This window comes from Haemaphysalis longicornis, unplaced genomic scaffold (assembly GCF_048455015.1).
Source record: "Haemaphysalis longicornis isolate Haplotype H1 unplaced genomic scaffold, Haemaphysalis longicornis Haplotype H1 scaffold_1, whole genome shotgun sequence".
NCBI classification, from domain to species: domain Eukaryota; kingdom Metazoa; phylum Arthropoda; class Arachnida; order Ixodida; family Ixodidae; genus Haemaphysalis; species Haemaphysalis longicornis.
This window is the reverse complement of record NW_027526203.1, coordinates 251250500-251267538: the sequence shown is the minus strand read 5'-3', so window position 1 is coordinate 251267538 and position 17039 is coordinate 251250500. Positions and strand designations below refer to the sequence as shown.

General features: G+C 49.0%; 1 protein-coding gene across 2 annotated transcripts in view; it reads left to right on the top strand.

The window, feature by feature from the left end:
- Window positions 1-17039, top strand: part of Ftz-f1 (ftz transcription factor 1) — a 353164-nt gene that overhangs the window by 328462 nt on the left and 7663 nt on the right. For both annotated transcript variants that reach the window (XM_077675587.1, XM_077675592.1), the window contains 2 exons: window positions 1471-1729; window positions 6087-6187. In XM_077675587.1, the coding sequence (XP_077531713.1) occupies window positions 1471-1729; window positions 6087-6187 (360 nt within the window). The remainder of the gene's footprint in view (window positions 1-1470; window positions 1730-6086; window positions 6188-17039) is intronic.

Here is a 17039-nt window from a genome sequence, read left to right as displayed (position 1 = left end):
CCCCCAAACCCCCCTCTGGGTTACGGCCCTGGGGGCTATCGTCGTGTCACTCTCGTCACAAACCTCGTTGGCCGAATGGCTGCATTGATGAATGGTCTTGGGCGGCTTAGATGGAACGTGTTGGTGACCGGGCAGCCAGGTCGCAGCGGGGGAGGCTGCTGACACGGCACGCTTTTTGGGGTGGGAGAACTTCATGTGCAGGGGATCGCGTCATCACTTTCGTAAGCTTAATCCTGCGCGTGAAGTGCAGGGAACCGAGTTCCGACATCGGTCGCCAAACGCCATCGTGTCCGCGAGGTAGTCTCGTTAGGTCTCTGTGGGTGCGCGCGGCCGCGATGGCAGTGCGACGTTTGTGGAGCGAGGCAATTGAGGTAGTGAAGAAAAAGGCGCCTCGATGTGGCGATAGGCAAATCGAGTGCTCGGGAGTGCGCCCGGCTTCCACGGGCAGTTGCAGCAGAGCGGAATCTGCGGTTGTCGTCGCGCTCTTTTGTTCTTCGGCCGGCCGGACTCCCGTCCCCGCGCGGGAAGGCCAGCGTGCACGCGGGCCTGTTTCCTCACGGGGCGGCGGCGGCCCAATTCTCTTCCCGCAGCGCGGACAATGCAATTGGACACGATCCACGGCCATTTGCGCAAGCGCCATCTTTGTCTCGGCGTATAATTAATATGGAAGCGGCCGCCATTGTGGAGCACGCCGCGCGCCCCCTTCTCCTAGCGGACGACTCCGTCGCATGCGCGCACGAAATTTGGTCATCGGGATTTGGTAACGCGGCGTCGTTGCGTTTATGAGCTCCACGAGGAACCCGCCGCTGAATATTCGCAGTGCGGTATGATTAGTAGTTTGCTTTTGTTTTTGCTTGTGCTCTGTGCATGGCTGCATGCCGGCAACGGCGTAACGTAGAAAAACGCTGTTTGATGAGCGCCGGCGCATGCACGGGTTGTTTGACGATGTTCATGTGGAAGTGAGGAAGATAAGAACTTGGGAACTTCGACTGAAAGTCAACAAATTTCTGGGCAGCGCTAGTTGTAAACAGCCAATGTAACTTTGGCTACCTGGGGTGCACTTAATACAGAAAGAGCTTCAAAAGAATTCCTGATATCTCTGTTAGGCAGTTTTGCTTTCGGTTGGTAGCAGGCGAGAACACAAATCTGCATGCCAGGCCACTAGTGAGTACATGGGCCCGCAGGTCTGTTGTGCTTCGAGCACTTCATTATGTATCCTAGCTCAGTTGCTTCCCCTCTAAGACATAAATGTCTTACAGGCTTAGAAAATGGCAAACTAAAAGGCTACATTTGGCATTTGCTGCGGGGAAAGTTCCTTCAAGCGGAACCGAGGAACAGCAGAATGTGAGCCACGTGAAGTGAGAATGAACCTTTGCTGGCCCGAGTGGTGCGACACTCTAGAAAGGGGTTTGGCAAGCAACGCGGGTGGTGAGCGACTGTCCTCTGAGCTGCGGGTGCGTGGGTGTGCAGGTGGACGACCAGATGAAGCTGCTGCAGCAGTCGTGGAGCGACATGCTGATCCTGGACCACGTGCACCAGCGGCTGCACAATGGCCTGCCGGACGACACCACTCTGCCCAATGGGCAGAAGTTCTCGCTCGTGTCGCTTGCCCTGCTCGGGCTGCCTGCCCTGGCTGACCAGCTGCACGCGCTCACCGCCCGGCTGCAGGAGCTGCGCTTCGACCCCGTCGACTACGTCTGCCTCAAGTTCCTGCTCCTGCTCAACCCAGGTGCCCCCTCCCTGATTTTCCTCCTCTCGAACGCCGTCCCCGTGGTCACCTCCCTCTTTTTGTCGTGTACAGAGTCGAAGACCGATTTTGCTGACCTGACGGTGAAAATTTCCGCATAAGGAAGCAGTCTGAAAAATCGAATCTGAAAAAAGCACCAAGGTGATGCTAGACAACTCTGGCAGGCCGAAAAATTCCCAGCTCCAAATACTCTTCCCAATCGGTCTGCGACTGTGTCCCATTTTTTCTAGGAATAAATGTGAATGGGAAATTGTAACCACATTGTTAGAGTCACAGTTTTTTAATGTCATTGTGGTAACCAAGTTTCCAGAATGCTATGGCTCGAATGTTGTAACTTGGCGAGGCTAGTTTACTTTTTTTAGTGAAATCCAACGGTCTTGCAACCAACAGTTTTCCAGTTGGTGTCAATTCGTGTTAATATTCGCACGTTTTGTGTGTCTGCAGTAGTTCATCATGAAAATGATTTGACAATGGGATTAAGCACAACAAAGTCAAAATTAATGACATCCGATTGTAGAAGGAGGCAGCTTGCCCTACGCCCATTTACCATTATGTGCCAGCTACTTGTGTTCATAACCATGTTCATTGTGCCCCGCTGACGTGTTCTTCCATTAAAGGCCAACTACTGAAGAAGTTTACTGTAGGGGAAGCAGGTTTTCGAACAGGTAATCGAACATGTTTAATTTGTTGTGAACATTTTCAGTTATGTAGTAGTTCTTATGATGATGGAAGAAGTAACAATAAGAGCTGCTGTGTGGCCATGAAAGTTGGAGATGCTTATTTATAACACCGTTCCGCTAACAAAGCATTTTCTCAGCTAGACGTAAGCTTTGCTAGTTTAATATTCGCATTTGTTTCCCCTGCAATAACCCCCTCGCTTGCTTTGCTGCCAAAATAGTATTAGCTTTGGGGCATGGTTTCTGTATTTGGTTGTTGGGAGATGTTGCAGCTGGATAACGCTTGCGTCGGGGGCTCCTGAGTCTGAGGCTTTTCTTCTCGTATCTCTGTTGCTAGGTGAAGATATGTCGAAAAGTACCTTTCATATTCTCTTTTCAAACGTACCAGTTCTAAAATGCTGCAAAAAAAAGTTTTCCTTCACTCCGTTGTGTATGTCCAAGCAGCTCCACCCCTCAGTTCATGGGGGATGAATGGCTTACCTCGAGTTCCATCAGCTGTTGTAGCACAGTGCTGTTGGGATTAATCAAGCAAAGTGCAGGGTGAATTCCTCTGAATGTGCCGAGGCTTGTCAAATGATTAGAAAGTGGCCATATAATTTCAAAGCTAGGATGGCATTCATGGAAACACTGTGCTGCGCACACTGTGGGAAGCAGTAAGCATATCTTCTGGTATACTAAGCAAGCATTATGGGTTCGAGTCTGAGAGTGCAGTTGCATCTATCTCAACAGCTGTTCATGCTTGTTTGGTTCTGACTGTGCTGTTAAAAAAAGCTGCCTGCATTCATCTAATCATTTTTTTTCCTGCTTGCATGCCTCCATCCATACATCCATCTATCCATTCAACCATCCATCCATCTAATAGTTTGTGCAAAGTTGGACGTTAAAAAACTCACATTTTGGTGACATGTTTTGTTGGGCAAACACTGATGCATTTTTGCTGTGCAGTGTCCGAACATCAAGCTGCCGAATGTGAGCTCGGAGGTGAGCCGTCGGAAAGGTGGTTTTTTTCAACCCGTGATCACCGTGGCCGTTTTTTTGCTCCTTGGTCGTTTGCACTACAACGGCACCAGACGAGTATATTTTTCTGGCTTAAAGAAAAAAAAAATGAAGTGTATCATAAGCTATTCTGGCTTGATAATTGGGGGGCTGATGCTGCTTTTCTGTGTGTCGTAATTGTTGGAGTAGATGCTTAGTGGAGAGTGTCAAAAGGTAGTGCTCATTTTAGAAGGGAAGGCACTTTTCGGTGCAAAGCATAAGAGCAAAAGGATTAACTGCTTGGACAACATTTGTCAGGGAATAGATGAGTCTTCTCGTATCCACTGAACAAGTCGTTTTGAGTCATGCCTGCCACATTTGTTGCTTAATCCTCCCGGTGAAAGTGTTATAACACCTTGCTTCCTGTGAGTGGTCACGGTTCAAGATTTGCTAATGAAAACAAATCTCTCGACTTTCATGGAGCCCCAGGGAACCCTATGCAGAAGCTGCGCCCTTGTAGGCACCAGCCTCGAGCGTTTGAGTTAAAACGCTTGCAAAGCTTGTACGTTTGCATGCCTTCGGGGTCGAGGGGGGGCACATTGGGCCAACTCGATCCCATTGTTGAGGGATAAGTAGGATAAGTAGGGATAAGTAGGGGCAGTGCAAAGGAGCTGAAGTTGCTATTTTCAAGTCTGGAGCTAGCGTTAAAAACTTGCTTTTGTTTAGGCATTGCACATTTAATGGCTACCCCCATTCGGTGAAAGGGCCTGTAGATGCCCATGTATTTGAACATATGTGGAGAAGTGCTTTTGAACACAGTTATGCAAATAAATGCAGAGACTTGGGTCATTGCAGTGAAAGCAGCTTTCTTGAGCCACGCGTTGTGTAGAGTTTGCCTTGAACATGCTGCTCAAAACCTAGGCATCATGGGCCACATTCTAAGTGTAAAGTGCCAGGGCACATGTAGATTTCCTTAAAAGGGGTTGAAGAAATGGAAAATAAGATTTTTTTTTTTGTGCCTTATATTTATAAATGCAGGACAGCAGTGAATGAGGCCATGGTGTGGGGCTCGCACGCCAGACCACTGTTTCTTGCCTTGCCAAATGCTCAAATTTTTTATAGAGGATTGTAAAACAGCAATGAGAGCCAGTGTGTATCTCGACATTACTTGCTTTGCAATCCTGTTTTTGAAACTTGCTTAAAGGGGCACTGACAGAAAAATTTTGCACCTTGTTTTTTCCCCCGATAAGTAGCCAATGACCTATTTATGACGCGTAGAAACCTCATTTGCTTCAGCGCACGATGGTTGTTTAATTAGAGGCATTTTTAATGCGGCCAGTCGCAGTTTCAGTTTCAGCGGGTGCCGCAAAAGGATGGATTTGGTATAAAAAAGCTGCCCGCGTGACTGTCGGATGGATATCACACAGCAGAGCTGCCGTAGCACTGTCGATTCCGCATGGGCGGCAATTTCTGCTAATGCCCCTATGTACTAATCTCATCAGCCGCTTAATTAAAAAGCAAAGTGGGCGTAATGCAGGCGCCGCAAGTGCAAATTCCTGCCGCGGCTAAAGAACGACATGCAACGCTCGAGGCAGTGGATGAGGATACGCGTGCTGCATAGAGTTTCTTAGTAAGTATGCTGTAAGAAACTCTATGGCGCTCTGGGAGCAGCTGGCCGGTCTGCCTACAGGTCCGCCTACAAATGTGTTAGGCTTAACATTGCGGCGGATATTCAATTGTCGCTCTCGTAAGCGGTGCAGATGATGATTTGTAATGCAATTCGCCATTGCATCCTTAACTCCTTTCTCGTATGTGCTGCCTTGTCTGAGACTTGAGTGCCATTTCGTGCAGCGGTATCAAGCTATCACTCGAGCTACTTGCGTCGGCCTACGCCACTTCGCGGCCGTGGCTGCCGTCTGCGCAGCGACCGTTCAGCTCGCTCAGTGCGCTTTTCATGTCCCCGGCGTGTTTTCGCTACCAGTGTAGTAAAATGTAATAAAATGCAGTAAGTGCCTGGAATCGCTGTAGAACTTAGGTCGCGGCCAGCTCTGTGCTGCCACAGGAAAGTTTGATGTTGAGAAAGTAGTTGGAAAAAATCAAGGGTAAAAAGTAAGATAGAAACGTAAAAAGGGCGGGGGTTCTTCAGGCAGACATTGCCATGCAATTCAAGCAATGAGCCAACGAAATCCCGGTACCTCCGCTGATTGCCATGCAATTCAAGCAATGAGCCAACGAAATCCCGGTACCTCCGCTGCCAACAATCAGATCGTTCCAGGGAATGTTGATTGTGCAGGGTCCTCCGCTGGCTGCTCGGTTGCGCGTCGCACACTTTAAAATTGATTTTAAATATGTTCTAGGCTGTATTTGCCGATGATATTTTGCAGATGATGTACGTGTGTGCACACCAATCTATCTCCGAAGTTATCTCGCCTTCAAAATTTTGTGTCAGCACCCCTTTAAAGTGCAGCTCACAGAGGGTTTAAAAACAATGTTTTACATCTGAGGCACCCCTTATGAGATAAGGTGTGTATCCTAATGCAGTATGACTAACGGTGGTTATATCAGTGGAGTGTTGTGGTGGCCTTCCTTGTCGCAGTCTGTGCTGTCGCATGAGCACTGTGGTTCAAAAGGTGCATGCTGTTTTGCCTTTCCCATGGGTCCTGGATGTGCTGGCCCGGCCTGTGCAGACGTGAGGACTTTGAGCAATGTGCGACTGGTGCACGAAGCCCAGGAGCAGACCAAGCAGGTCCACCTCGAGTACTGCCTCAACAACTACCCCCAGATCACCGTACGTACACCTGCCTCGCCGAGCTACTCGCCCTGGTAGTCCTGGCTGGGGCATTTGTTGTTACTTGAAAAGGTTTGATTTGCAAGAATGGCTGTTGAAAGGGAACCACTGAGTAGTAACCAGTTTTAGCCACATTCATCAGCCAGTGAAATTAATGAAAAGGAGAAATGAGCATCACATGGCTGCTGACACCATCGCCTCTCTAACTTGTCCCAAAGTGCTTTTGTGCTGCATGTCTCTTTTTAAGCACATTACACAGACCTTATTTTTTGGGAATACAAAGGCCGTGGTGGTACGAAGCTGTGCGTGAAATTGGCAACGGTTGGTGTGGGCCCTGAAGCATGCCATTTAAGCGGGATTCACACGACGGAGAAACCCTCTCACGGAGGCGGACGGATATGTGACGTCAACACCACGTGACCGGATTTTCCGTCTTGGTGGCGCATCGACACGTGCGGAGCTGCGCGGAGTGACTAGCAGACGACAGCGCGGAGGAAGCGAGGGCGAGGCTCGCTTCCTCCGCGCGAGCCTCGCCCTCGTCCCCACTGCTCTCTGCGCAACTGGTTCCATTCCCTACGGAGGGCCGCCGCCGCCGAGCGAAAACATGCGGTGGCATTTTTTTTCCCGGAGCATCCGCGGGCGATCCCCACCGAGGGGCGGAGCCTAAAACCGGTCACGTGAGCGGCTCCCGCGGGCCAAAAAGAGAGGGGTTCTCTGTCGTGTGAATCCCGCTTTAGCAGTTTCAGCCTGGCCCGCTTCAGTCTTGGACTCCCCCAATGACTTGTTGAGGCCTTCAGGAACCAGTGCACCTTCCAGGCTGCATGGCGTAAAAAGGCCCCTTCCGTTTTTCTGTCGCAGAAAATGGGAAAAGTGTGAGAAGTTGACTGAATGAGCCACAGGAAATTTTGATGTTGAGAAAGTAGTTGGAAAAAATCAAGAGCAAAAAGTAGATAGAAACGTAAAAAGGACTGGAGGTTCTTGAGGCAGACATTGCCATGCGATTCAAGCGAGGAGGGAGGGAGGGATACGGCGTTGACCCGTGGTTATTGCATTGTGGGACTTTCATCATGTTCCAGCCATGCCACTCCCGGCCTCAGCCTCTCAGTTTTATTGTGAAAGAAAAACAGCAGTTTCTTCAAGAAGTGCTTAGCATTCCTAAAATTTTAAATTTTAAACAAATGTCATTGGTGTGCACTGTGAAAAGTACAGCAGGACTTGCCATGTATAGCTCCATCAAGTGGCATTTTCCAAATGCACTGGCTTTTGAGGACAGCTATGATGTGATGTGTTAACGCGATAGCATTATTAGGCTCATTTTTAGATTTTCCCATGGCTGCTGGCCGTCCGCTATCAGCTGTGCTCATCAAGTGTCCACGGAAATACATCATCGCTGCCACCTGGAAGCTTATGACTGAGCCAGATGCGAGGGCTCGCCTGAATCCGAAAAATGGCACAGTGGCAACTGAAGTGTGGAAAGGAAGGCATTGATACTACGGCAGGGGTGAAAGAAATTTAAGGATGCATTTTCATCGGGTGCCGCGCCTGCACAGGGAAGCTCATTCTATGCCTTGTCGATGGTATTGTCAGGGTTCGCACAGGTCCTTGAAAACCTTGAAAACCCTTGAATTTAGAAGTGTCAATTTCAAGGCCTGGAAAGTCCTGGAATTTTTACATGGTCCTTGAAAACCCTTGATTTTTCCGGAGAGAATCATTGGCCCTGTCCTTTCACAAGAATTTAAAGTGTTTGCCATGGATTTTAGGTGTTAACAAATGTAAAGAAACATTGTAACATTCAAGTTTCAGTGTATTGTGTGAAATTACAAAATTGGTAGATTTTTATTATTACAAGGCAACATTGGGAGCAGGCACTTGTCAATCCAATTCATATCACGATACAATCAAGTAAAAGCCAGCTTCTGTTCTCTATTTTGCATCTAGTCTGTGGACGCTTGCTCATTGCATGTTTACTGTGCCTCATACGCTCCATCTACGTTTGCTTTTACGTGCAAATGGTGGACGTGTACATAGTTCATCCTGCCTTGAAGCAACACTTGCTCGATTTAATTTCAGCTGATACTCTTGCTGACAAAGCAGGAGATGCAGGCAACATTAACTAAGTTTTGAAATCAAACAGCCTCAGAAAAACAGAAAGAAAAAGACAAACCTGTAAATACCAGCCATAAAATTAAAAAAAAATAAAGCTGGGGGAGCCTTTACGAACCCGTTAGCACCTATCTCGATGTGCACTAATGTGCTTAGGTATTGTGGAATAAAAACTTTTGCATTGTGTTGGAAAGGTTATAAATACTGCCAGATAAAAAATTAGATGGGGACCTTGAAAATGTGTTTTCCGGTCCTTGAAAGTCCTTGAAAACCCTTGAATTTTTGCTTTTGAAGCCTGTACGAACCCTGTATTGTGCTCGGCAGACACAGTCGCCAGCTGTGCCCGCAACTGATGCCACCACACCCAAGTGCCTCTCCAGTGGAAGTTGAACATTTTAATTTTCCAGTAATATACACGCCGAAGCCATACAGACGATATGAGGTGCACCGTAGTTGAAAGGAGCCATGAAGAGAAAACACAAGTTTGGTTCATTCAAAAGATTGTCTCGTTAGAATCATACTGACACCACTTTTAACGTAAACTTCGCTCAAATAAGCTACATAATTAGGAAAAACGGGAATGGTCATGCGACCCACCAGCTCATTTCCCGCAACAGAACCTATGATGTCACATGAGCTAAGCTCTGCGATTGGCGGAGGCTGGCAGAAGCAGACGCAAATTAGGTAGAGCTTACAAGCTAGACGAACGAGCGATTTGCGCTTAAATTTAGGGCACATTCTTTACAAAGCAATAAGAATGATGGGACAAACAGTGGAAGTTACGAAAGCACATGTAAAAAACATAGAAGTACTGATGCGTTCTGCTGTTCGTACTGCGCACAGCATGCTTGGTTTAGCTGCACAGCACTACGGGGCTTGGGGTTGTCTCAGACGACACTGGCTGATTGACGCAAGCAGCGGTGTCTTACGTGACCCCATTTGTCGAGCGAGCACTGTTTCAGGGAACGAATATTTTCTCCCAGAACAAAAACAAGCCAGGTTTAAATGCGGGCAAAAACAAACCAAACGCTTGCCACGGTATGGTGGCGCCATCTAGGTTACGGAACGTAAAGAAACGCGGGAACAAACCAACACCGCTGCACAGGGTGGAGACAACCTTTGAACGGTCCCGTGCCGCCGCAATTGGGCCAACGGGCTCAACGCGTTATTCTTTTCGTTTCCCACGAGACCTAGCAACGCGAAACAGACAATATGATTCAAACTTCTTCAGTAAACCGCGTTGCGGCAATAATTTTAGCGCGGTTTTGACACAATGACTTGCTTCGGCGGCGAGCGAGCAACCGAAAATGGCGGCGCCAGCGTATACGTGTCTCTACCCTGTACGGCGGATGCGTGAATGAAGGTATTCTAGGCTGCAGAGCGGTCGGTTCCTGTGATGTCATTTGGGACCACGAAAACGCACGATTGAGTGGGAAAATCAAAATTTTAACCTAAATTGTTTAATTTCTCAGTGAATAAAGCACCGTTTGTATCCGGACAAGCGCTGGGGGCACTATAAAACACGAAATCTTTCGAATTAAACCAACTTGCATTTTCTCTTCATGGCTCCTTGAAGGCTGTGGATTAATTTTGACCACCTGATGATCTTTAACATACGGCGCAGTCTTGACACCCGAGTGCTTTTTTTTAAAAAAATGCTTGCATTGGGAAAACGGCCGCTGCTGCTGGGAATTGAACCCACGTCCTACGACTCGGCAGCACAACACCTTACCTTCTGAGCCACCATTCCACTCGGAACTGATGTCGTCGGCACGACATTGGGTCACCAACTAAAACAGGGGCAAAAAAGTAATGCCAATCTCTTAAAAATCAAGAACGGTGTAGGTTACAAGCCAAAACAAACTAAAATAAAACCCACTATATAGCATGTAATGACAACAAATTTACAAAGTACTTTTCGATATCCCTGCGGTTCTGCCTTTACCTGAAGGTTTGTTTGGTAAACAACAGATGGCGCCAAGTGGCTAATGACCCTAAAAATAAGTACGGATGTCCTCTTAGAGAACAGTCACGTAAAAATGTTTGGCATTGATATAGAGACAAGAGGCAGAGCTGATCTCGCAAACACTGAAATACAGCAAATCTTCAACCAGTTGCCTACATTATAAAGTGCCTAACCAAGAGAAGAGCAGGAATGAGGAAGAAACGGTGACTCATGCAGCCACTGATCTTGAGCCGGACATCGCAGAGCCTACCATCCCACAAACTTACTCACACAGAAGGAAACCAAACAAACACCGTCATCAGGCCAGTGTATAAGGCACCTTTGAAAATCGCAGTTTTTATGGTGAGACAAAAACCAGTGAACCTCCAGGGTGACAAAACAGATATAGAAGACGGGTCTAGAAGAAGGGGAAGGCCATTAACTCAATGGCAGGATGAAATAAGAAAATTGGGGGCAAGGAATGGACTCGGACAGCACAGAACAACAGCAGGTGAAGGTCAGTGCGAGAGCCCTTCGTCCTCCAGTGGACCTCAACGGGCTGTTGATGATAATGATGATAAAAATGTCCTAAAGTTGAGCCTTTATAAAGCCTTTGAAGCAATCAGAGAAACTACTTACCTAGCACCAAGGGAGCGGCTGGGAAAACAAAATGGGATGGGCCATCGTATGAAAGGCAGGCACCCATGGAAAACGACTGGACGCCATGATGAATATGTCACCGATTCAACGACTCCGCTTAAAAACTTTTCCCTGGCAAAAACATGGATACAAACCTACACAAGGACAGGTGGTATGGCAGGATGAAGTTAATTGTAGGTTGTAGAATCATGAGAACTCAGTATACATTGACTACACAATATACACCGAAGTACAAGGCAGCGGTTGTCATAGTTGACTACTCTGGCAATCTTTGTGACTGCATGACCCTCTTACCTACATGAACAAAGAAGCGGAAGTTTAAGCCACCCTCTTGGCAATCTGACTAGTGGTAGTATCGAATCGAAGGGTAAACAACAGACTCTCAAAAGGCATTAGGCTATTGGCTGTGGGCAGAATACCTAAGCGCTTCCGTAGTATACTGTTATCCAGCATGAAGAAAGTCAATGTCGCCTTTACAGCCGGACGCAAGGGACGCAACAGGTGCACAATCCCGAAAAACAATAAAAACATCTCATCCTGCACCGAGGAACATGATCGTTCCCGGTTCCAGGAGGGATCTCAATGCCGAAGAATTGTAAACTCTGTGGAAGATACACCAACACAAGTATCTACAATTCTATATGGGCGAAGAGGTTTGATGGGAGCATCAGACATTAAACTAAAACTGCTAAATTTGGAGAAACATCCACCGTTTTCCATGCAACCTAGCTATGTCCAAGATATGCTTATAGGAGAACAACTGGCGCATTACATATTCTACTTTATCGAGGCATGGTAGAAAGCTTTAACCAGCTGGTTACATCAAGATCAGCATGAGCTGCTGATTGAGAGGGCAAGGGAAGGAGTGGTTGCATTTGGTGCCCTAGATTTTAGGTTCGACCCTTAACCTCCCTACCATATCTTTACCCCTTTTTAAACCCAAATTATTTCTTCGTCAGCAGAGATCTTCACTGTCTCTGTCTCTCTCTTAGCAAAAAAGCAAAAAGGTTCACTGCGGTGAAGACATTACAGAATAAGAACTTTGAAACACTCACACTGTCTCCTCGCTCAAACTGACAAAGGCCCTGCGGCCGCTACCTTGCACCCTCACATTTCGCCCTTTCACCTTTTGCCCTACCTTTCGTCCTCACAGCACCGCAGAGGGCTTCTGCCTCTCGTGGGCCAGGGCGATAAAAACCCTTGCTGCTGGTCTCTCCCTCTTTGCTGACATTTGTGCTCATGAAACAGAGACCATTAATGCAGCAACACTGTTCCAAAACGGTCCCTAGGCATCTAAGTAATGCTACTGCGGGGTACATCTTAAAAGCGATAAACATAGATGTCATCTGCAACTTTTTTTTCCCTCTCTTTTTTCCCCCCTCCCCCATTCAAATAATTCGTTTGGCACGGATTAATTGTTTCAAGGATAGCTACCCACTGTGCTTTTGCTTTGTGATCTTGTAATCGGTATATATGTGATAGATATGTGATAACGAGGTCACTGAACTAACTCAATGCCTTGGGATTGTTTGCCCATTTCAATTCGTTTGGATGCACAGTGATCACTTTCTGATCACCGTGTATATGCGTCTGTGGCGTATACTTTCATGCACAAACTAGGTCAATTAACAAGTATTTATATACATGCGCCACACTCAGCTTTAGCTGTGCAAGGACAACTTCTGCCTATTTGCTAAAAGCGTGTCACGCTTGGCATGTGCACCTCTTTCTGCATAGAGGCGAACTTTGCCTCTTTGCTAGAAGTGCGTTACGCTTGCCATGTTCAACTCCAATTTTGCCTCGCTAAGAAGTGTGGCATGCTGCTAATATGTGGCATGGCTCCTGCAGGTGCCAAGTATTTGCAGTGTAGTTGCAGCCTAGGGAACTGTTTCACACAATGTAGTCTGCAATGGGAAACTGAAATTGTAGAATTCCCTGCGTTTCTGCCTAGTAACTGTGGAGAATATCAATATCCTGAGCCACTTTGTTACCTTCCAGCAATGGTTTAGTACATGAAACAAGACACGTGAACAAGAACAACCTAAACATTAGCTATTAATGAGAAATGAAACAACTTTTTGCCTGTTTGTTTTAATTGTTGTGTAGTGTGACTGTGGCCACTATGTTTGGCGGCAACAGGAAAGACAGCTACGAACATGTGACGTGTGGCCGTGCCACCTGGCGGCTATGAAGTGTTTTGGAGTGGTTTTTATGCATGCAGTCAGTCAGTGTTTGTACGGCCAAAGTGTGGCCTGGTTAAAATAAACGTTTGTGTTCCTCAGCCCACAATATGTAACACTGGCGACGAGGATGGGATTGGTCGGGCGTTGATGTCCAGTGCGGCAACGGAGTGACAGGCGGAACCCCGGACAACGGCAACGCCCCCTCTGCGTACCGGCCCGCTGTCCCGTTGGTGCCACAACATGGAGAGGCCTCCAGCAATGGCTCCATCGAGCAATTCAACTTGTCACACCCGGACGAGTGGGAAGACTGCTCAGCGGTTCGAATTCGTTCTGGAGGCGCAGGGCATCACGGACGCTGGAAAGAAAAGGTCGACGTTTCTCAGCCATTGCGGGGCCACGACATTTCAGTTGGCCAAGGCACTCGTCGCGCCGGACTAGTGGAAGGATACTCCGTACGAGGACATTATCGCTGCCCTTCGAAATCATCTTTCTCCGAAACCACCGGAGTTGGTGAGGCGATACGAGTTCCATCGCAGAGAGCAAGTACCCGGTGAGTCCGTCGCTGCATACCTCGCGGCTCTGCAAACGACTGCACAGCACTGCAACTTCGTTGACCTTGATAAGGCGCTCCGAGACTGTTTCGTGTTCAGCCTGAGGGACGATAAAGTTAAGCGGCGTATTTTGGCGAAAAAACAAGTGTTGCTCGCCTGCGCCGTCGAAGAAGCTACCGCCGCTGAGGCCATTGACCGTGAGGCCAGCCAGTTCCAACTAAACGCAACCATGCCGCGTACTGAGCCAGTTCACCGGGGAACGGTCGGTGACTTTGAAGAGGACCAAGACAGCCTCGAGGAATGTGTTCGTCAGTTACGTGCAGACACCAGTCAACGCAGGGACGCAGGACTGGGGGGCAGAGCATGTGCCGGTTGTGGGGGCCCGCACGAGCGCCGGTTGTGTCATTTCCATGATGCCCAATGCTGAGGTTGCGGAAAAACAGGGCACATAGCCAAGGTCTGCCCGTCTCAAAGGAAGCGTGACCGCCGTGCGAATTTCGAGGCAAACAGCAGAACGTATAACTCGCGGACCACTCCGCGTGCAAGTACCTCGTACTGCGACAACCTCACGGAGACTGCCATCCACGATGTGCCGCAGCCCGTGACAAAGAAGATTCACGTTGTTGCCGGAATCGAAGGTGTGGAATGCGAGATGGAGGTGGACCCGGGATCCACGTTTGCGCTCATCTCCGAGGCTACGGCCACGCAAATCTTCCCGAATGGGCGCATCCCGAAGTTGAAGCAACTCGACATTGTTATGAAGGACTATCAGGGAAGCTGCATAGCAGGGCAAGGGATGGCCACAGTTATGGTAAAATTCAGGGGATTTGCTGGCCCACTGAAACTTTTCATTGTCAAAGGGGAGCGTCAAAGCTTCCTTGGGTTAGACTGGTTTCCAGCATTGGGCATTAAGGTCACAGGAGTGCATCGCATGGATGAGCCGACCACGGATTTTCGACAAGCTGTTCGAGGAGCTTGCTGTTGTCTTTGACGGGGACCTGGGGTGCTACAAGGGACCATTGGTTAAGTTGGCCTTGAACCCTGAGGTGGTGCCAGTCCGCCTAGAGGCAAGAGAGAGGGAGAGAGAAAGTGACTTTATTGAAGGTTCCTGCGGAGGGTAGGGGCCTCGGCCACGCAGGGCCTGCCCTTCCTAGACGAGTATTAGGTCGTCCCCGAAGCAGTGCCTCACGGGCAGGGGGCCCTTTGCACTTTGCCGAAAAATCGATCACCAAAAAATCGATGCCGAGCTTGAAAAGCTGCTACGGCAGGGTGTTCTGGAGCCGGTGGACTGCGCGGAGTGGGAAACACCTATTGTCACACCATTGAAGGGAAATGGAGACATCCGCATCTGCGCAGACTACAAGTGTACCATTAACAAGGCCCTCCAGCAGCACACATATCCAGTGCCGGTGGTCAGCCACGTGTTGGCTTCTCTGTAAGGCGGAACTATTTTTGCAAAGCTCGACTTGGCCCAGGCTTATCAGCAGCTGCCTGTCATTGATGAGTCTGCAGCAGCACAGACCATCATTACACATCGAGGGGCGTTCAGGGTATGCCGATTGCAGTTTGGTGTCATTGTCGCACCTGGGATCTTCCAAAATCTAATGGAAACCCTCCTATGTGGAATACCAGGTGTAATTCCATATTTTGATGATGTGCTACTAGCAGGGGCATCGGGTCAAGAATTTCTCTCTCTCGCCTTCGCGAGGTCCTTCGCCGTTTCCAGGATGCTGGGCTCAAGGTAAAGAGAGAGAGAAGTGCCAGCTGGGTGTCTCCCAAGTCGAGTTCTTGGGGTTTTGAATCGACACCGAGGGCATCCATCCGACACCAGAAAAAACACAGGCCATTCTTGGTGCACCTCGCCCATCAAACAAGACCGAGCTCCAGGCATTCCTAGGACTGGTGAACTTCTATCATGCGTTCCTGCCACACAAGGCCACTGTTGCGGAACCACTACATTGACTTTTGGACAAGAAGGCAACCTTTGTGTGGGGCCAAACACAACAAAGAGCTTTTGAGGGCGTGAAAGAACTCTTGGCGTCCAATCAAGTCTTGACACATTATGATGAGAAGCAACCTCTCATCCTTGCCTGTGATGCATCCCCATACAGAATAGGAGCAGTGTTGAGCCACCGGTTGCCCGGCGGCACAGAAGCACTGGTTGCGTTTTGTTCAAGGACCCTGTCAAGTGCAGAGCGGAACTATGCACAGATCGATGAGGAGGCACTTGCCGTGGTTGCAGGCGTCAAAAAAGTTTCACGACTACCTGTTTGGCCGGCCTTTTCAGATCCAGACGGACCACAAGCCACTGCTCGGGTTGTTCACGTCTGACCACCAGACACCACAGATGCTGTCTCCGCGGATGCTGCGCTGGTCTATCTTCCTGAATAGATACCAGCACACTCTGCTCCACCGGGATGGGAGGCACTTGGGCCATGCAGACGGCCTCAGCAGACTGCCCCTACAGCACCAACACCACAATGACCCCTCTCCCGCAGAGGTCGTCATGCTCCTGGACAGGCTGCCAGAACCACCCCTCCATGCAACGGACATTGCCACCCATTATGCCAAAGATCACACCCTTTCACGTGTTCTTAACTGGGTCTGGAAGGGGTGGCCAAGGGGCAGCATGGGCAACGACTTTTCTGCCTTCACATCAAGGCAGCACGAACTGTCTGGCCACAAGGGTTTTCTTCTCTGGAGTGACCGTGTGGTTATTCCACAAAAGCTGCGGTTCTGGATGCTGGAAGCACTGCATTCCAGACACCCTGGTATTGTGTGGATGAAGGCACTTGCCCGCAGCTATGTGTGGTGGCCAGGCATGGATGCTGCCATCGAAGAATGGGTCCGATGCTGCTCCTCCTGTCAGGAGACGCGGCCAGAGATGCCTCGAGCACCCATCCACCCTTGGGAGACGTCTCGGAACCCATGGTCCTGCCTCCATGTGGATTTTGCCGGTCTCTTTCAGGAGCAGACCTTCTTAATTGTTGTGGATTCGTATTCAGAGTGGCTGGAGGTCATCCCAACATCTTCTATGACGTCGCAGACAGTAATAAGTGCCTTGCGGAAGCTGTTTGCCACGCATGGCCTTCCAGACACCATTGTCTCGGACAGTGGACCTCAGTTTAAGTCCACAAGAGTTTTGAGAGTTCCTGGACAGCAATCTGATCCGCCAGATAACTTCAGCACCATTCCGCCCATCTACGGCAGAAAGGATGGTACGCACTACCAAGGAAGCCCTATCTCGCATCATCCAGGGGAACTGGGCACGGCGCCTGGCAGATTTCACACTGCAACAGCATGTAACCCCACACACGACTACGGGGCGATCCCCGGCCGAGCTCCTGATGGGCCGCAAGTAGTCATTGATGTTGGACCGCCTGCACCCAGATCAGGCCCCAGAGAAGTCC